Raw genomic sequence first — 21898 nt, forward strand, 5'->3', positions numbered from 1 at the left:
AATTATTTTTAAACTTTACATTTTTATTCAAATAGGATGTTTTTATATCACAACTTTTCAAGATATAGTTCTTTTGGTCTTAACAAACAAACAAACAAATGCACATAAATGTGTAATTATAAATATACACGCAAATATGTTATTCAGGGTTCAAAAATATTAATACCTATTTTCTACTCATACAACATGTTATTTTAAATATTTATTTTCTTACCTTAATTTATACTAGGTAATTATGAATTACAAATATTTTTGCACGTTTATTTTAATACAACAAAATAAACTTTGCGTGTGGACGCGCATAAATAGTGTACATTCAAATATTGTTAAATTGAGCATATTTTAAGAAATGTCATTGCGAAAAACATTTGTAACAAATGTATCCCTACGAAAGACTTTATTCTAGTGCAAAGACAATGCTATTACCTCGATTAGAATTAAACGAGGTACCACTACCTCGATGCTACTACCTCGATTAGAATTAATCGATATATTTATCTGAATAAAATTCTCAACTGATTTTATAACAGATACATTATAGTCTACGTATAATAAATATTTGATGAACATTTATACATATTTATACATATAATTATACGTATATGTACATCAAATATTTATTATACGTAGTTGTTTACTTGAATGTCTTTTATATAATTATTTATGCTTATTTACTCCGTATTTAGTCGTAAAATATCAGAATTTTACCAAGAAATGAATAAGCACTGTATCTGTTGTTTTGATTTATGATTAGTAAGATATTCCCTTCTAGCAATTTCCCTGATTGCAAGTCAGTTTCTACTTACAATTAGCTTGTGGCTAGAACAGTCAATGTTTTGATTACTTTCTGCAGTACTGAAGCTATAAATATTCAAGCGTTCGCAGACGATTCAATAAAATATCAACAAAAAGGGGCATATTTTTACATTAAAAAATTCAATTTTGTAGAAGAATTATCTCATCACTTACGTTAAACATTTGAGAAAATAATAATTATTGACATGTCACTTTCGAATTGTCAGATATGAGAGAAACTTTATGATTCGATCATAACAAAGTAATAAAAGAAGTACAATTCTGCGTAATACTTATTGAATATAAGAAGAAAGGCACTTTGTAGTGACAACGAAAATCTCTGAAAATTATATGTCTTTCAGCTTTCAGCGCAGAATGTGGAGATATAATTTCAAATTTGCAAGATTGCATTTATTACTGAATCGTCGCATTAATATCGCCATCAATACAACATCAATAAAATAAAAAAGTAACTTCTTTACTCATTTGTATATTACTTATAGGTCTGTTCTTTGCAGCTGAACTGGCTGCACTAGTTCAGAGTTTATCTTTTTTACACCACATTGGAAGGAAAAGGATGAACTCTGAACTACTGCAGCCAGTTCAGCTGTAAAGAACAGACCATTATATCAGTCATTGCAAAGCAACATTTTATTCGAAACACAATTTAATGTATTAATTATAGATATTTTTGCACATCAAAAGTAAATTTTAAATTTACTTTTGATTTATTAATATTTAAGTAGTAATTTATGTAAATTATAACGCAAGAGTATTAAGAAATTAAATATGATTTATTTAATAATTCTAAAGTAATGTTTCTCAGAAGTGAATATATTACATATATTGTCTGACTACAATGTATACTTAAATAAATAAAACATATCATTTGTTTGCAACTGATTATTAACACATATGTGATATAAAATTTTTAAATTTGTCTATACATATGTGTGTATAATGCAATGTCTCACCACGGGAGACTCTACTCACAATGATATTCTGCTTACATTAATAAAAATAAGTATATTTAAAATATATTGCGAAGGAAACAGGGCTAATTAAGAGCCATTCGCTGTTCTCAATGCGAAAGATTTATTCAGTCAATAATTAGTCAATAACTAATTATTGACTGAATAAATCTTTCGCATCGAGAACAGCGAATGGCTCTTAATTAGCCCTGTTTCCTTTACGATTGGATTTCCAACAGAGCCTCTACTCAACGATTTAAAATATATTTTCTACATTCAACTATGATGTATCTCTTTGTTGACTAAATTACATCTATTACAGATTATCCATCGCAAGAATTCGACATGAACAGAAATTGTATCAAAATTACTAAATACGTGGCAATGCTACCTGCCATCTAAAACAACAATACCATAAAACATTACTAAACATATCTACACTTATTTAATGAAAGCAAATGATTGATCACTCACCTTAGTGAGGAGCGTAGCATCCACGGTAAGCCCCTTTGCAGAGAATGTATTTTCACAATGCGATAATTGCAAAGAAAACAGCTGCATCTACAACGTTAGATAAAGAAAATTGTTAAATATAGGATTTATAGATGTATAATTATTAATTTTACTATTTTAAAAATACTATATTAAAAATCGCATTAGCGTACGCGACACATTATAATTAGAAAGATATATAAAATATGTCATTAAAGTTGGAAAATACTTCTTATTTACCTCGTATTTTATTTGCTGATTGCTGGTGCTGTTGAACACGTCGTAAACGGTGCTGTTGATCTCCATGGCTTGATTCTTGCCGGTCTCACAAGCCCATACTATCAACATTAATTTTATAGACATATATGTTACAATTGTAACAAAAGCAGTGTCATACGTCTGTCTTTCCTGATCCCTCATAGACACATCCCCTTTTATATGCATTAAGTAAAAGTACAGACTGAAAGTGATTTGAGTGATAGTCATAACTATCGTAGAAAAAAGTTGCAAAGTGAAGACCATATTTAGCTTCCGTACTGTCTCGCTGATTGCCAGATGCTGCTTTTTCAAAGCTATAATCTCCATCAGTAGAAATGGAATTCTTTGCTCGTGATAGGTGCCGTTCAAAAGATATGGCTCGCCCTTCGTGTCCAGTTCTCGCAGATTCGCCAGATTGTCGTTGATTTGCTTGAAACAAGCTTTTAATATGCAAACACAATTTATATATAGCATATCCATCTGAAGCATCAGCAAGTAAATGTATAGTACATAAATCTTGCGGACGATACTAAACTGCATGTTGTACATTAATATCGACCATTGAACTGATACAAAGAGGAATCCAAGAATGTCCTTGGTATGGATCAGTTTAGATAAATTCTGATATGATTTCGGGGGTAATTTCAAGGAGATCTTCAGTAAGGTCTGAAGAAAACACATTCGTGGTCCACTCAAAATGAATGTGGTGACGGCTGTAAAACCACTGTTAATGTAGAAGAAGTTACGTTCAATTACCCTTGGTGTACCAATATTTTTGAATGCAATGTAGTCAGAAGTATTGATCTCATAGAGAATTTTTAATTGGATCGTGCAAAAAACGCAGATAATAATGGTCGATAGAATATAGCATTGTTTGGAAGCCTTGATGGTCGAAGCGTTGATCTTGTATGGAAATATTCCCAGAATGCGGCAAGACGTGATGCAAGGATACATCAACGATTCAAAATCCGTAGCGCGGAATAACTGCCATATTTTTCCTGGTTTTTTTCCTTTGAGTCCTTGGTACATCGATGACAAATTGAACATGTTTGCCGAAACGTTTAGGGTGATAATCTGAGAGATATTATGCTGTCGATGAATTGTGGCATCAACGTGTTTACAAGAATATCTTCCCTAAATGTAGATTTTTGCTATTCACACTGCTCATGCGTAAACTGATATAAACTCGCAGTCTGTCTACACCGGACGAGTTCAATTTTAAAACTACTAACAATTATTGCGTCGTGTTGCAAAACAGGACTCAGGAAATTGTGAGTTATGTTTCTTTGCTTATTACGAAGCACGCAGATAATGTTATATAATTTTTTATACATAACTTCCTTCGAAGTACTAAAATAATTATATATAATTTCCTAGTCATATAATTCATAACCTTGCGCATCTGAAACATGTACAAAACGAGTAAACATTATCAAGATGTTTCGCTATTTCCTATTAGATTCATATATAGGTAAATAGAAAGTATAGCAGATAGATATCGTGCTGATATAAATTCAAGAACAAAAAGGCAAACTTTTATTTTACATAAATGTTGCTGCTGGACTCATGGTAAGATTTTTTTTGATTTGCTGTGATTATTAGCTATGCACCTACTTCCTACTGCTTTCTGGCATTTTGTGAATATACATGCAATGTAATGTTTTAATTAATTACATTAAAAGTTTTTTATACTCGTATTACTTTTCCATTATCTTTTATTGAAATTAGATATTATGCTTATGATAGTAATTATGCTTGAAGCAGATTAAATTACATATATTAATTTAAGGACTGTCGATATTGATATAATAAAAATTAGAATGGAGGTAAAACACAAAAAATAGATTTCAACATTGTGCCATAAAAATATCGAATATTCTATATATGCAATAAAAATATGAATTTTTGAAGCAAAAAGTCGAAGAAGAGGAAACTGCCATATCTTAGAAAATTACTCATCCACGTGCAGTCGATATTATCTGTTTCATGTTTGCATATTTAATTTGATGAGTCGGAACAATTACACATCATTATTTTGCACGTTATATCCCGAAGGTACAGTTGTATATCGAAAAGCACCATGGTTACTTGACGCATAACAAAATATTCCTTTATAGCCTTGTCTCGCTCAAGGCAGCAATTGTTCACAGTTCTGAACTTAAATTCTCTGACAATGAGTGTAAATATGACTAGCAATGTAGTTCACGCAATCATTTATGCTTATTTCCTTTCTATTCAGTTATAAATCAGAATATAATGATGAAACTACCCAGGTAGGAAGCACATGTCATTTTGACGTCAATTGACGTCAATTGACGTCAAAATGACATGTGCTTCCTACTTGGGTAATAAGCATTATATCTGTTGTTTTGATTATGCCTTATTGTTAGTAAGATATATTCCTTTCTTGCAAGTTCCCTGATCTAGCAAGTCAATTTCTATTTATCTTATGGCTAGAAAAACCAATGTTTTTAATTACTACGAAAGTGTCGTTTCTCAGAAGTGAATATATTACATATATTGTCTGACTACACTTAAATAAATAAAACATATCATCCGTTTGCAACTGATTATTAACACGTGTGATATAAGATTTTGAAATTTGTCAATACATATGTGTGTATAATGCAATATCTCACCACGGGAGACTCTACTCAATGATATTCTGCTTACATTAATAAAAATAAGTATATTTAAAACATATCTTCTACATTCAACCATGATGTATCTCTTTGTTGACTAGATTACAGATTATCCATCGCAAGAATTCGACATGAACAGAAATTGTATCAAAATTACTAAATACGTGGCAATGCTACCTGCCATCTAAAACAACAATACCATAAAACATAACTAAACATATCTACACTTATTTAATGAAAGCAAATGATTGATCACTCACCGCAGTGAGGAGCGTTGCGTCCACAGTAAGCCCCTTTACGGAGAACGCATTTTCACAATGCAATATTTGCAAGGAAAATAGCTGCAACTACAACGTTAGATAAAAGAAATTGTTAAATATAGAATTGAAAGATGTATAATTAATAATTATTAATTATACTATATTAAAAATTACTATATTAAAAATCACATTAGCGCACGCGACACATTATAATTAGAAAGATATATAAAATATGTCATTAAAGTTGGTAAATACTTTTTATTTACCTCGTATTTTATTTGCTCATTGCTGGCACTATTGAACACTTCGTGAACGGTGGTGCTGATTTCCATAGCTTGATTCTTGCCAGTTTCGCAGGCCCACACTATCAACACCAATTTTATAAAGTAATATGTTACAGCCGTAATACAGATGTTGTAATATATCTGTATTACTTCTTTGCTCAAAGGCTCACCCCCATGTAGTTTCATTAAATAATAGTACAGGTCGAAAGTGATTTCAGTGAAAGTCATAAGTATCGTTGAAAGAAGGTGTAAACTGAAGACCATTTTTAGCATCTGTACTGCGTCGTTGATTGCCAGATGACGCTTTTTTAAAGCTATAATCTCCATCAGTAGAAATGGAATTCTTTGCTCGTGATAGGTGCCGCTCAAGAGATATGGCTCCACCATTTGTCACGACTTTTCGCAAATTCACCAGATTGTCGTTGATTTGCTTGAAACAAGCTTTTAATATGCAAACACAATTCATATATAGCATATCCATCAGAAACATCAGCAAGTGAATGTATGTATCAAGAGAATTGCGCAAGACATTAGGCTCCAAACTGATATCTATCCACAATGTTACGACTATAAAAAGGAATCCAATAATGTCCTTGGCATGGATCAGTCTAGATAAGTTCTGATATGATTTCGGAGGTAATTTCAAAGAGAGCTCCAGTATGGTTTGAAGTAAACGCATTCGTGGTCCACTCAAAATGAACGTGGTGAGTACTATGAAACCACCGACAATGTAGAAGAAGTTAAGATCAAGTATCTCAGGTATCCCAACGTTCTCATAATTTTTATAACTATTGACGTTATCGAGATTTATTAATTCGAGGATGCAAAAAACGCAAATAATGATGGTCGATAGAATATAGCGCGGTTTACAAGTCTTGATGGTCGAAGCGTTGATCTTGTATGGAAATATTCCCAGAAGGCGACAAAACCAGAAGCACGGATACATCAACGACACAAAATCCGTAACGCGGAATAGCTGCCATATTTTTCCTTTTCTTTTTCCTTTGAGTCCTTGGAACATCGATGACGAATTGAACATGTTTACCGAAGCGTTATGGGAGAATGATAATTTAAATCATAGACTATATAATCTAAGAAATATTAATTATGTTATCAATGCACTTTGATATCAACGTGTTTACAAGAATTTCTTTTCTAAGTGTAACTTTCTGTTGTGTTCTTACGACTAAGCTGAAATAAACTTCTCGCAGTCTATCTACTCTTTACGAGTTTAATTTTAAAACTACTAACAATTATTGCGTCATGTTGCAAAACAGAACTTGGAAATTTTTATGTCATAATGTAACTATTATGGCTCTTATCACCTTCGAAGCATACATGAGTTAATGATATATAATAACTGTCACATAATTCATAGTCTTGCGCATCTAAAACTTGTACAAGACGAATAAACATTATCAAGATATTTCGCAATTTTGCATTAGATACATTATATAGGTATATGAAAAGTTATAGCTGATACATCTCGTGCTAATATACATATATTCAAAAACAAAAATGCAAATTTTTATTTTTCACAAAAGAATGTTGGGCTTACGGTAAGACTTTTTTCCGATTTGCTATGATTATTAGCACTGCACCTACTTTCTGCTGCTTTGCGATATTTTGTTAATATGCCATATAACTTTTTAGTTGAATTAAATGCTTTTTATATTTTTATTTCTTTTCTATTATTTTTTATTGAAATTCGATATGTAACTATGTTTAACGCAGATTAAACTATTAATTTAAATATTTGTATGAATATTTCTATGAAAAAAATTAAAATGTATGTAGAAAATAAAAAAAAACAGATTTTTAAATTGTGTCATAAAAATATCAAGTATTCTGTTCACGCAGTAAAGATATGAATTTTTAAAACAAAAATTCGAAGTAAAAGAAACTAGCATATCTTGGAGAATTACTCGTTTACATGAATATTTTGCAGTCGATATTATCTGTTTCATGTTTGCATACTTGATTTTATGGGTCGCAACATCATTATTCTATACGTTATATCTGGAGTGTACAGTTGTTCATCGAAGAATACCATGGTTACTTGACACCTAACAAAATATCCCCTTAGCCTCTCCTCGCTCGATGCACTAATTTGTGTAATTGTGTTCGCAGTTTTGAACTTGAATTTGCTGAGTATAAATAGGACGAACAATCTAGTTCACGTATTCAACTAGGAAAAACATAGGTATAAACATAGGTATAAAAGATTATACAGACCAACAAAAATTTCTTTGTTAAGTAACGCTAATCAGAGTATGTGTTTCTTATAATTTTCGGTCAGAAGAAACAATGCCGCTGTTCAAATTGCTTTATTATGTCAGGTTTTAAAGTTATTTTGAATTTTGAGATGAGAAATCAGCAATTTAAAAGCTAGGAAATGATATATAATAAATCATAAACCGTCAATGAAGTAATAAAAATAGATTTATGAAATATTGCAGCAATGCAATATTAACTTTGCCTGTTCATACTCTACTAAAATATTCTAATAAGAAAGATAATATCTTTACTACTAAAATAGATATTTACACAATCGACTGTACCCTCTTTATTTCACTGAATTATTTCTATAACATTTGTGGCGATTTCTTTAGCGCAAAAATGTGACATATTTAAAAATTGTATCAATATTAATAAATACGTGCTGATATTACCCACCATCTAAAAACAAAATTAAGAAAATGAATTAATTTCCTTTAATATTTATAAACATATAATCGATAACTTACCGCAGTGAGAAGCTTCGCGTCTACAGTGAGACCCATCGCGGAAAATATATTTTTGCGATGAAGAACTTGCAAGGAAAACAATTGCAACTGCAATGTCATCATATCGTAAATTAATTAATAACAGAATTGGAGGATACAAATTTTTAAATCATAAATTTAGATTTAATGTATAAAACTTGCATTAGCAACATATTTAGAAAATGTACAAATTAAATTATATATTTTATTACCTCGTTTTTTATTTCATTATCGCCAATGCTGTTAAATACGTCGTGAATAGTGGTGCCAATCTGCAAAGCCTGATTCTTGGTGGACTCACAGGCCCACACTATCAACATTATTTTTATAAAATAATAAGGTACGTACGTCATCAAGAACACTTTATAGATACTATCATCTACATTGATCATGGAAATGCCCTTTTGCCAATACAATAAATGAAAGTAAAGATGAAAAGTGATTTCGATGAAAGTCAGAATTATGGTAGCAAGCAGTTGCAAACTGAAAATCATATTCATCATCTGCACTGCGTTACTAATCATTTGATGCTGTTTTTTCAAGACCTTTAGTTTGATTAACAAGAATGGACTTCTTTGCTTGCAATACATCCGGCTAAGATGATACACCTCATCGTTCGTCATGTAGTCCTGTAGGTGCTCCAGATTATCATTGATTTGCTTGAAACAAGCTTTTAGTGTACAAACACAATTCATATACAGCATATCTATGTGAAATATCATCAGAATAACGTATGCTAAGAATATCTTGAATACAATATGGAAATTCATCATGAAATACATCGGTACTACTATAATAAGTAGTAGAAAGGAGCCTAAGATGTCCTTGGCGTGAATTAGTCTGGATAGCTTTTGGTATGACTCCGGAGGCAATTTCCAAGAGATTTCCATTATGGTTTGGAGTAAACGCATTCGTGGACCACTCAAAATGTACGTGACGACCGCTATAAAACCACTGAGTATGTAATAGCAATTACGCTCAAGATTCCTGGGTACACCTTTCATCTTCGGGATTCCACAAATGTCTATCAAATAGAGACTGCTCAGTAAGCCAATAAGACAAACACACATAACGACGGTCGAAAGAATGTAACGTGGTTTAGAAATCTCGAAAATCGAAGCATTGATCTTATACGGGAATATTCCAAGAATGTAGCAAAATGTAAATGAGGGATACATCAACGATTCGAAATCCGTGGCGTGGAACAATCGCCACCTTTTCCACATTTTGGCATTGGCTCGTCCTTGTAACTTCGACGACAAGCTGAACAGAATTAGTGGAGTGTCGTTGAAGAACTAACAATTTTAAAAATTATTAATCACTTTATAAATGCACTCTATCATCTAGTAAATCATGATTGAGAGAGCTTCAGTCTTTTTATGCCATTAAAGTTTGTCTTTTTATAACAAATACGTGTACCAATATGAACTCTTCAGTGTCGATCTATTCGTACCAAGTTTGAATTTAAAACTGCGAGAGTGTCAAGTGGTAAGGACTCAATGGGTCACTTGTTAGTCGTGAAGTAACCATGGTCTCTTCGATCGACATTTGTTATTGTTCGGACGCAGAATATAAAGAAATTATGTATAATTGCTATGACAATATGGATTATGAGTACACGAAGCACAAGACAGATTGCCGTAGACGTGGATAGTCAATGGCTGTTTCAAGGATCCATTAATAAAGATTAATATTTTTAAACTTTACATTTTTATTCAAATAGGATGTTTTTATATCACAACTCTTCAAGATATAGTTCTTTTGGTCTTAACAAACAAACAAATAAATGCACATAATTGTGTAATTATAATATACACGCAAATATGTTATTCAGGGTTCAAAAATATTAATACCTATTTTCTACTCATACAACATGTTATTTTAAATATTTATTTTCTTACCTTAATTTATACTAGGTAATTATGAATTACAAATATTTTCGCACGTTTATTTTAATACAACAAAATAAACTTTGCGTGTGGACGCGCGCATAAATAGTGTACATGCAAATATTGTTAAATTGAGCATATTTTAAGAAATGTCATTGCGAAAAACATTTGTAACAAATGTATCCTTACGAAAGACTTTATTCTAGTGCAAAGACAATGCTATTACCTCGATTAGAATTAATCGAGGTACTACTACCTCGATGCTACTACCTCGATTAGAATTAATCGATATATTTATCTGAATAAAATTCTTAACTGATTTTATAACAGATACATTATAGTCTACGTATAATAAATATTTGATGAACATTTATACATATTTATACATATAATTATACGTATATGTACATCAAATATTTATTATACGTAGTTGTTTACTTGAATGTCTTTTATATAATTATTTATGCTTATTTACTCCGTATTTAGTCATAAAATATCAGAATTTTACCAAGAAATGAATAAGCACTGTATCTGTTGTTTTGATTTATGATTAGTAAGATATTCCCTTCTAGCAATTTCCCTGATTGCAAGTCAGTTTCTACTTACAATTAGCTTGTGGCTAGAACAGTCAATGTTTTGATTACTTTCTGCAGTACTGAAGCTATAAATATTCACGCGTTCGCAGACGATTCAATAAAATATCACCAAAAAGGGGCATATTTTTACATTAAAAAATTCAATTTTGTAGAAGAATTATCTCATCACTTACGTTAAACATTTGAGAAATTATTGACATGTGACTTTCGAATTGCCAGATATGAGAAAAACTTTATGATTCGATAATAACAAAGTAATAAAAAAAGTAAAAACAATTCTGCGTAATACTTGTTGAATATAAGAAGAAAGGCACTTTGTAGTGACAACAAAAATGTTTGAAAATTATACGTCTTTCAGCTTTCAGCGCAGAATGTGGAGATATAATTTCAAATTTGCAAAATTGCATTTATCACTGAATTGTCGCATTAATATAGCCATCAATGTAACATCAATAAAATAAAAAAGTAACTTCTTTACTCATTTGTATATTATTATATCAGTCATCGCAAAGCAACATTTTATTCGAAACACAATTTAATGTATTAATCATAGATATTTTTGCACATCAGAAATAAATTTTAAATTCACTTTTGATTTATTAATATTTAAGTAGTAATTTATATAAATTATAACGCAAGAGTATTAAGAAATTAAATATGATTTATTTAATAATTCTAAAGTAATGTTTCTCAGAAGTGAATATATTACATATATTGTCTGACTACAATGTATACTTAAATAAATAAAACATACCATCCGTTTGCAACTAATTACACAGGCCCACAAAAAAAAAGTAGGTTGTGCTGAAGATCTGACTATGCTATTCCTACGTATTTTGAGCCGCTGAAAACGAATATGAAGTCAGAATTGCTCCATCACTCTCCAGTTTTTTAAAACTTTAATTAATATTTATTAACACGTATGTGATATAAGATTTTTAAATTTGTCTGTACATATGTGTGTATAATGCAATGTCTCACCACGGGAGACTCTACTCACAATGATATTCTGCTTACATTAATAAAAATAAGTATATTTAAAATATATTGTGAAGGAAACAGGGCTAATTAAGAGCCATTCGCTGTTCTCGATGCGAAAGATTTATTCAGTCAATAATTAGTTCGAATTGGCTCTTAATTAGCCCTGTTTCCTTCACGATTGGATTTCCAACAAAGTCTCTACTCAACGATTTAAAATATATCTTCTACATTCAACCATGATGTATCTCTTTGTTGACTAAATTACATCTATTACAGATTATCCATCGCAAGAATTCGACATGTACAGAAATTGTATCAAAATTACTAAATACGTGGCAATGCTACCTGCCATCTAAAACAACAATACCATAAAACATAGCTAAACATATCTACACTTATTTAATGAAAGCAAATGATTGATCACTCACCTTGGTGAGGAGCGTAGCATCCACGGTAAACCCCTTTGCAGAGAATGTATTTTTACAATGCGATAATTGCAAAGAAAACAGCTGCATCTACAACGTTAGATAAAGAAAATTGTTAAATATAGGATTGAAAAATGTATAATTATTAATTTTACTATTTTTAAAATTACTATATTAAAAATCGCATTAGCGTACGCGACACATTATAATTAGAAAGATATATAAAATATGTCATTAAAGTTGGTAAATACTTTTTATTTACCTCGTATTTTATTTGCTGATTGCTGGTGCTGTTGAACACGTCGTAAACGGTGGTGTTGATCTCCATGGCTTGATTCTTGCCGGACTCACAAGCCCATACTATCAACATTAATTTTAGAGAAAAATATGTTACAACTGTAACAACTGTAATGTCATAAAGCTGTCGTTCCTGATTGCTCATAGACGCATCCCCTTTTATATGCATTAAGTACATGTACAGATAGAAGGTGATTTGAGTGAAAGTCATAACTATCGTTGAAAGAAGTTGCAAAGTGAAGACCATTTTTAGCTTCTGTACTGTCTCGCTGATTGCCAAATGCTGCTTCTTCAAAGCTATGATCTTCATCAGTAGGAATGGAATTCTTTGCTCATGATAGGTGCCGTTCAAAAGATATGGCTCGCCCTTCGTGTCCAATTCTCGCAGATTCGCCAGATTGTCGTTGATTTGCTTGAAACCAGCTCTTAATATGCAAACACAATTTATATATAGTATATCCATCTGAAGCATCAGCCAGTAAATGTATAGTTCATAAATCCTGCGGACGATACTATACTGCAAGTTGTACATTATTATCAAAGAAACTGATATAAAGAGAAATCCAATAATGTCCTTGGCATGGATTAGTTTAGATAAATTCTGATATGATTTCGGGGGTAATTTCAAGGAGATCTTCAGTAAGGTCTGAAGAAAACACATTCGTGGTCCACTTAAAATGAATGTGGTGACGACTGTAAAACCACTGTTAATGTAGAAGAAGTTACGTGCAATTACCCTTAGTGTACCAATATTTTTGAATGCAATGTAGTCAGAAGTATTGATCTCATAGAGAATTTTTAATTGGATCGTGCAAAAAACGCAGATAATAATGGTCGATAGAATATAGCATTTTTTGGAAGCCTTGATGGTCGAAGCGTTGATCTTGTATGGAAATATTCCCAGAATGCGGCAAGACGTGATGCAAGGATACATTAACGATTCAAAATCCGTAGCGCGGAATAACTGCCATATTTTTCCTTGCTTTTTTCCTTTGAGTCCTTGGAACATCGATGACAAATTGAACATGTTTGCCGAAACGTTTAAGGTGATAATCTGAGAGATATTAATTATGCTGTCGATGAATTGTGGCATCAACGTGTTTACAAGAATATCTTCTCTAAATTTAGATTTTGCTATTCACACTGCTAATGCGTAAACTGACATAGACTCGCAGTCTATCTAAACCGGACGAGTTCAATTTTAAAACTACTAACAATTATTGCGTCGTGTTGCAAAACAGGACTCAGGGAATTGTGAGTTATGTTTTTTTGCTTATTACGAAGCACGCAGATAATGTTATATAATTTTTTATATATAACTTCCTTCGAAGTACTGAAATAATTATATATAATTTCCTAGTCATATAATTCATAACCTTGCGCATCTGAAACATGTACAAAACGAATAAACATTATCAAGATGTTTCGCTATTTCCTATTAGATTCATATATAGGTAAATAGAAAGTATAGCAGATAGATCTCGTGCTGATATAAATTCAAGAACAAAAAGGCTAACTTTTATTTTACATAAACGTTGCTGCTGGACTCATGGTAAGATTTTTTTTGATTTGCTGTGATTATTAGCTATGCACCTACTTCCTACTGCTTTCTGGCATTTTGTGAATATACATGCAATGTAATGTTTTAATTAATTACATTAAAAGTTTTTTATACTTGTATTACTTTTCCATTATCTTTTATTGAAATTAGATATTATGCTTATGATAGTAATTATGCTTAAAGCAGATTAAATTACATATATTAATTTAAGGACTGTCGATATTGATATAATAAAAATTAGAATGGAGGTAAAACACAAAAAATAGATTTCAACATTGTGCCATAAAAATATCGAACATTCTATATATGCAATAAAAATATAAATTTTTGAAGCAAAAAGTCGAAGAAGAGGAAACTGCCATATCTTAGAAAATTACTCATCCATGTGCAGTCGATATTATCTGTTTCATGTTTGCATATTTAATTTGATACGTCGGAACAATTACACATCATTATTTTGCACGTTATATCCCGAAGGTACAGTTGTATATCGAAAAGCACCATGGTTACTTGACGCATAAAAAAATATTCCTTTAGCATTGTCTCGCTCAAGGCAGCAATTGTTCGCAGTTCTGAACTTAAATTCTCTGACAATGAGTGTAAATATGACTAGCAATGTAGTTCACGCAATCATTTATGCTTATTTCCTTTCTATTCAGTTATAAATCAGAATATAATGATGAAACTACCCAGGTAGGAAGCACATGTCATTTTGACGTCAATTGACGTCAATTGACGTTAAAATGACATGTGCTTCCTACTTGGGTAATAAGCATTATATCTGTTGTTTTGATTATGCCTTATTGTTAGTAAGATATATTCCTTTCTTGCAAGTTCCCTGATCTAGCAAGTCAATTTCTATTTAGCTTGTGGCTAGAAAAACCAATGTTTTTAATTACTACGAAAGTGTCGTTTCTCAGAAGTGAATATATTACATATATTGTCTGACTACATGTACACTTAAATAAATAAAACATATCCGTTTGCAACTGATTATTAACACGTGTGATATAAGATTTTGAAATTTGTCAATACATATGTGTTTATAATGCAATATCTCAGCACGGGAGAATCTACTCACAATTATATTATGCTTACATTAATAAAAATAAGTATATTTAAAACATATTTTCTACATTCAACCATGATGTACCTCTTTGTTGACTAGATTACAGATTATCCATCGCAAGAATTCGACATGAACAGAAATTGTATCAAAATTACTAAATACGTGGCAATGCTACCTGCCATCTAAAACAACAATACTATAAAACATAACTAAACATATCTACACTTATTTAATGAAAGCAAATGATTGATCACTCACCTTAGTGAGGAGCGTAGCATCCACGGTAAGCCCCTTTGCAGAGAATGTATTTTCACAATGCGATAATTGTAAAGAAAACAGCTGCATCTACAACGTTAGATAAAGAAAATTGTTAAATATAGGATTGAAAGATATATAATTATTAATTTTACTATTTTTAAAATTACTATATTAAAAATCGCATTAGCGTACGCGACACATTATAATTAGAAAGATATATAAAATATCTCATTAAAGTTGGTAAATACTTTTTATTTACCTCGTATTTTATTTGCTGATTGCTGGTGCTGTTGAACACGTCGTAAACGGTGCTGTTGATCTCCAACGCTTGATTCTTGCCGGACTCACAAGCCCATACTATCAACATTAATTTTGTAGAAAAATATGTTACAACTGTAACAACTGAAATGTCATAAAACTGTCGTTCCTGATTGCTCATAGACGCATCCCCTTTTATATGCATTAAGTACATGTACAGATAGAAGGTGATTTGAGTGAAAGTCATAACTATCGTTGAAAGAAGTTGCAAAGTGAAGACCATTTTTAGCTTTTGTACTGTCTCGCTGATTGCCAAATGCTGCTTCTTCAAAGCTATGATTTTCATCAGTAGGAATGGAATTCTTTGTTCATGATAGGTGCCGTTCAAAAGATATGGCTCGCCCTTCGTGTCCAATTCTCGCAGATTCGCCAGATTGTCGTTGATTTGCTTGAAACAAGCTCTTAATATGCAAACACAATTTATATATAGCATATCCATCTGAAGCATCAGCCAGTAAATGTATAGATCATAAATCTTGCAGACGATATTATACTGCAAGTTGTATATTATTATCAAAAGAACTGGTATAAAGAGAAATCCAATAATGTCCTTGGCATGGATTAGTTTAGATAAATTCTGATAGGATTTCGGGGGTAATTTCAAGGAGATCTTCAGTAAGGTCTGAAGAAAACGCATTCGTGGTCCACTCAAAATGAATGTGGTGACTACTGTAAAACCACTGTTAATGTAGAAAAAGTTACGTTCAATTACCCTTGGTGTACCAATGTTTTTGAATGTAATGTTGTTATAAGTATTGATGAAATAGAGAATTTTTAATTGGATCGTGCAAAAAACGCAGATAATAATGGTCGATAGAATATAGCATTGTTTGGAAGCCTTGATGGTCGAAGCGTTGATCTTGTATGGAAATATTCCCAGAATGCGGCAAGACGTAATGCAAGGATACATTAACGATTCAAAATCCGTAGCGCGGAATAACTGCCATATTTTTCCTTGCTTTTTTCCTTTCGGTCCTTGGAACATCGATGACAAATTGAACATGTTCGTCGAAACGTTTAGGGTGATAATCTGAGAGATATTAATTATGCTGTCGATGAATCGTGGCATCAACGTGTTTACAAGAATATCTTTTCTAAATGTTGATTTCTGCTATTCACACTGCTAATGCGTAAACTGACATAGACTCGCAGTCTATCTACACCGGACGAGTTCAATTTTAAAACTACTAACAATTATTGCGTCGTGTTGCAAAACAGGACTCAGGAAATTGTAAGTTATGGTTTTTTGCTTATTACGAAGCACGCAGATAATGTTATATAATTTTTTATATATAACTTCCATCGAAGTACTAAAATAATGATATACAATTTCCTAGTCATATAATTCATAACCTTGCGCATCTGAAACATGTACAAAGCGAGTGAACGTTATCAAGATATTTCACAATTTTCCATTAGATTCATATATAGGTAAATAGAAAGTATAGCAGATAGATCTCGTGCTGATATAAATTCAAGAACAAAAAGGCAAACTTTTATTTTACATAAATGTTGCTGCTGGACTCATGGTAAGATTTTTTTTGATTTGCTGTGATTATTAGCTATGCACCTACTTCCTACTGCTTTCTGGCATTTTGTGAATATACATGCAATGTAATGTTTTAATTAATTACATTAAAAATTTTTTATACTCGTATTTCTTTTCCACTTTCTTTTATTTAAATTAGATATATAATTATGCTTAAAGCAGATTAAATTATATATATATTAATTTAAGGACTGTCGATATTGGTATAATGAAAATTAGGATGGAGATAAAACACAAAAAATAGATATCAACATCGTATCATAAAAATCGAATATTCTATACATACAATAAGAACATGGATTTTTGGAGTAAAAGTTCCTCTCGAAGGAGAAGAAATTTATTATCATTATCTAAGAGAATTTTACTCATCCACATGGATATTGTGCAGTCGATATTATCAGTTTCATGTTTGCATACTTAATTTAATAGGTCGCAACAATTACACATCATTATTTTGCATGTTATATCCCGAAGGTACAGTTGTATATCGAAAAGCACCATGGTTACTTGACGCATAACAAAATATTCCTTTAGCTTTGTCTCGCTCAAGGCAGCAATTGTTTGCAGTTCTGAACTTAAATTCTCTGACAATGAGTGTAAATATGACTAGCAATGTAGCTGACGCCATCATTATGCTTATTTCTTTTCTATTCCGTTATAAATCAGAATATTATGATGAAACTAATAAGCATTATATCTGTTGTTTTGATTATGACCTATTGTTAGTAAGATATATTCCTTTCTTGCAAGTTCCCTGACCTAGCAAGTCAATTTCTATTTAGCTTGTGGCTAGAAAAACCAATGTTTTTAATTACTGCGAAAGTGTCGTTTCTCAGAAGTGAATATATTAGATATATTGTCCGACTACAATGTATACTTAAATAAATAAAACATATCATCCGTTTGCAACTGATTATTAACACGTATGTGATATAAGATTTTGAAATTTGTCTATACATATGTGTGTATAACGCAATATCTCACCACTGGAGACTCTACTCACAATGATATTCTGCTTACATTAATAAAAATAAGTATATTTAAAATATCTATTCTATGTTCGATCATATATATCTCTTTGTTGACTAGATTACATCTATTACAGATTATCCATCGCAAGAATTCGACAGAAACATAAATTGTATCAAAATTACTATGTACGTGGTAATGCCACCTACCATCTAAAACAACAATACCACAAAACTATAAACATAGCCAAACATACCTACATTTAATTCATAAAAACATATGATTGATCACTCACCTTAGTGAGGAGCGTAGCGTCCACGGTAAGCCCCTTTGCGGAGAATGTATTTTCACAATGCGATAATTGCAAAGAAAATAGCTGCAACTACAACGTTAGATAAAAGAAATTGTTAAATATAGAATTGAAAGATGTATAATTAATAATTATTAATTATACTATATTAAAAATCGCATTAGCGTACGCGACACATTACAATTAGAAAGATATATAAAATATGTCATTAAAGTTGGTAAATACTTTTTATTTACCTCGTATTTTATTTGCTGATTGTTGGTGCTGTTGAACACGTCGTAAACGGTGCTGTTGATCTCCATGGCTTGATTCTTGCCGGTCTCACAAGCCCATACTATCAACATTAATTTTGTAGAAAAATATGTTACAAGTGTAACAAAAGTAATGTCATAAATCTGTCTTTCCTGATTGCTCATAGACGCATCCCCTTTTATTTGCATTAAGTAAATGTACAGATTGAAAGTGTTTTGAGTGAAAATCATAACTATCGTAGAAAGAAGTTGCAAAGTGAAGGCCATTTTTAGCTTCTGTACTGTCTCGCTGATTGCCAGATGCTGCTTTTTCAAAGCTATAATCTCCATCAGTAGAAATGGAATTTTTTGCTCGTGATAGGTGCCGTTCAAAAGATATGGCTCGCCTTTCGTGTCCAATTCTCGCAGATTCGCCAGATTGTCGTTGATTTGCTTGAAACAAGCTTTTAATATGCAAACACAATTTATATATAGCATATCCATCTGAAGCATCAGCAAGTAAATGTATAGTATATAAATCTTGCGGACGATACTAAACTGCATGTTGTACATTAATATCGACCATTGAACTGATACAAAGAGGAATCCAAGAATGTCCTTGGTATGGATCAGTTTAGATAAATTCTGATATGATTTCGGGGGTAATTTCAAGGAGACCTTCAGTAAGGTCTGAAGAAAACGCATTCGTGGTCCACTCAAAATGAATGTGGTGACTACTGTAAAACCACTGTTAATGTAGAAAAAGTTACGTTCAATTAATTTGGGTGTACCAATGTTTTTGAATGCAATATTGTTATAAGTATTGATGTCATAGAGAATTTTTAATTCGATCATGCAAAAAACGCAGATAATAATGGTCGATAGAATATAGCATTGTTTGGAAGCCTTGATGGTCGAAGCGTTGATCTTGTATGGAAATATTCCCAGAATGCGGCAAAACGTGAAGCAAGGATACATCAACGATTCATAATCCGTAGCGCGGAATAACTGCCATATTTTTCCTTGTCTTTTTCCTTTGAGTCCTTGGAACATCGATGACAAATTGAACATGTTCGCCGAAACGTTTAGGGTGATAATCTGAGAGATATTAATTATACTGTCGATGAATTGTGGCATCAACGTGTTTACAAGAATATCTTCTCTAAATTTAGATTTTTGCTATTCACACTGCTAATACGTAAACTGACATAGACTCGCAGTCTATCTACACCGGACGAGTTCAATTTAAAAACTACTAACAATTATTGCGTCGTGTTGCAAAACAGGACTCAGGAAATTGTAAGTTATGGTTTTTTGCTTATTACGAAACACGCAGATAATGTTATATAATTTTTGATATATAACTTTCATCGAAGTACTAAAATAATGATATATAATTTCCTAGTCATATAATTCATAACCTTGCGCATCTGAAACATGTACAAAGCGAGTGAACGTTATCAAGATATTTCACAATTTTCCATTAGATTCATATATAGGTAAATAGAGAGAGTTATAGTAAATATATATCGTGCCATGTAAATTCAAGAACAAAAAAGGCAAGTTTTTAATTTAAATAAAACAAAGTTTTTTTTGTTCAATATATAAATGCATTTTATAAATTTTTACATAAGAAATTGTTTCTTACATATAATATAACTGCAAAAAATAATACCACTCAATAAAGCAATTAAGTAATTGCATCTTACATATTTAATGTTGCTGTTGGGTTTATGGTAAGATTTTTTTCCGATCTGCTATGTTCATTAGCTCTGATCGTTAACTATGCTTCTATATTAAAAGCTTGTTTCAACAGAATCAACGACAATCTTACAAATATTCGGGAACTCGTGCCACATTTATTTAACCGGATCTAAGCAGGATATTCTATTCCAGTGATGAAACTCGAAGCTCTGAAAAAGCAGCATCTGATGATTAGCGATACGGTGCAGATGTTGAACTTAGTCTTCAGTTTGCAACTTCTCGCTTCCATAATCGTAACTTTCTGCGATATTACTTTTAGCCTGTATTTTTACGCATTGATGTGGCCAGGATTCGCAAATGAGTTACAAGAAGATCTTTGGTACTCATATTTCTTAGCGCTCTTAATATATCAGTTTTTAAAAATGTTTTCGATTATTTGGGCCTGTGAGACCGGTAAGAGTCAAGCTCTTGAAATCGGCCAACCGTTTGCGCCGTGTTTAATAGCATTAGCGATGAAAATGTGAAAGACGAGGTAATGCATTGTAATGCAATTTAATTTGTACATTTTTATGAACATTTTTAAATATTGATGCGATTTGTTTGTATACCTATATTTAACTTTATGATGTTTTAACGTTGCAGTTGCAGCTGTTCTTTTTGCAAATATTGCAACACAAAAATATTTTTTTTCATGTGAATGCGTCATTTCTGGCTGCAGTAAATAATTGATTATTTGTTTTTATTAATTAAGTATATGTTGCTTACTCTGTAATTTCGTTTTTAATAGATTGTTAGCAACATTACTACTACGTATTAATCATTTATATCTCGCATACAGGATTCACCTTATATTTTTTATTCTATTGGATATAATAATTGGATCTAATAAGAAGGCAATTTATTATTAGATTAGATATTTAACAATATATAAGTATTGATACAAAATCCAGAATAAAATTACGAATTCTTTATTCTATAAAAACAATGATAATAAATAAATTCGCACCGGACGAAAAAAATTACTCGCACACTATTTATTTTCTTAATATCTGTGTCGAACGTAATTTGTATATATTATTGTATACAAATTTATTGTGCGTATTGTGTGTATAATTGTACAAAAATATCTAAATTATTCTTAGCCCTCTCCTTTACTATTCGTCATTAAATTACGCTATGTACGTTTTTGAGAAACATTCATATTGTTACGAGGAGCGTTTGAGTAACAAACATAATATTGTGAAGTGAGCCCAGCTATAATAGAAGGACAACGGT

The 21898-nt window shown here is 31.5% G+C and overlaps 6 protein-coding genes and 1 pseudogene across 6 annotated transcripts in view; 1 reads left to right on the forward strand and 6 right to left on the reverse strand.

Moving 5' to 3' along the window:
• LOC139773410 (uncharacterized) overlaps positions 1-21898 on the forward strand; it is a 511404-nt gene that overhangs the window by 316096 nt on the left and 173410 nt on the right. The gene's annotated exons all lie outside the window — the stretch shown is intronic.
• On the reverse strand, positions 2090-3665 carry LOC139773425 (uncharacterized). Its single transcript, XM_071707859.1, has 3 exons — positions 2499-3665; positions 2241-2327; positions 2090-2164 (listed from the first exon to the last, which is right to left on the reverse strand). Exons 1-3 carry the CDS (start codon positions 3561-3563, stop codon positions 2090-2092), a joined length of 1227 nt encoding a protein of 408 aa, XP_071563960.1. The 5' UTR covers positions 3564-3665.
• Positions 5166-6898, reverse strand: LOC139773380 (uncharacterized; annotated as a pseudogene).
• On the reverse strand, positions 8155-10015 carry LOC139773426 (uncharacterized). Its single transcript, XM_071707860.1, has 4 exons — positions 9995-10015; positions 8680-9762; positions 8450-8536; positions 8155-8381 (listed from the first exon to the last, which is right to left on the reverse strand). The coding sequence occupies exons 1-4, from the start codon at positions 10013-10015 to the stop codon at positions 8274-8276; spliced, it is 1299 nt and encodes a 432-aa protein (XP_071563961.1). The 3' UTR covers positions 8155-8273.
• Positions 12211-13682, reverse strand: LOC139773418 (uncharacterized). The gene is made up of 3 exons (XM_071707850.1): positions 12621-13682; positions 12362-12448; positions 12211-12285 (listed from the first exon to the last, which is right to left on the reverse strand). The coding sequence occupies exons 1-3, from the start codon at positions 13680-13682 to the stop codon at positions 12211-12213; spliced, it is 1224 nt and encodes a 407-aa protein (XP_071563951.1).
• Positions 15511-16864, reverse strand: LOC139773420 (uncharacterized). Its single transcript, XM_071707852.1, has 2 exons — positions 15803-16864; positions 15511-15630 (listed from the first exon to the last, which is right to left on the reverse strand). The coding sequence occupies exons 1-2, from the start codon at positions 16862-16864 to the stop codon at positions 15511-15513; spliced, it is 1182 nt and encodes a 393-aa protein (XP_071563953.1).
• LOC139773427 (uncharacterized) lies at positions 18517-19990 on the reverse strand. The gene is made up of 3 exons (XM_071707861.1): positions 18926-19990; positions 18675-18761; positions 18517-18591 (listed from the first exon to the last, which is right to left on the reverse strand). Exons 1-3 carry the CDS (start codon positions 19988-19990, stop codon positions 18517-18519), a joined length of 1227 nt encoding a protein of 408 aa, XP_071563962.1.

Source organism: Temnothorax nylanderi, unplaced genomic scaffold, assembly GCF_030848795.1.
Source record: "Temnothorax nylanderi isolate EJ_2023f unplaced genomic scaffold, tnyl_v1.0 TNYL_tig0061_pilon, whole genome shotgun sequence".
Taxonomy (NCBI): Eukaryota; Metazoa; Arthropoda; class Insecta; order Hymenoptera; family Formicidae; genus Temnothorax; species Temnothorax nylanderi.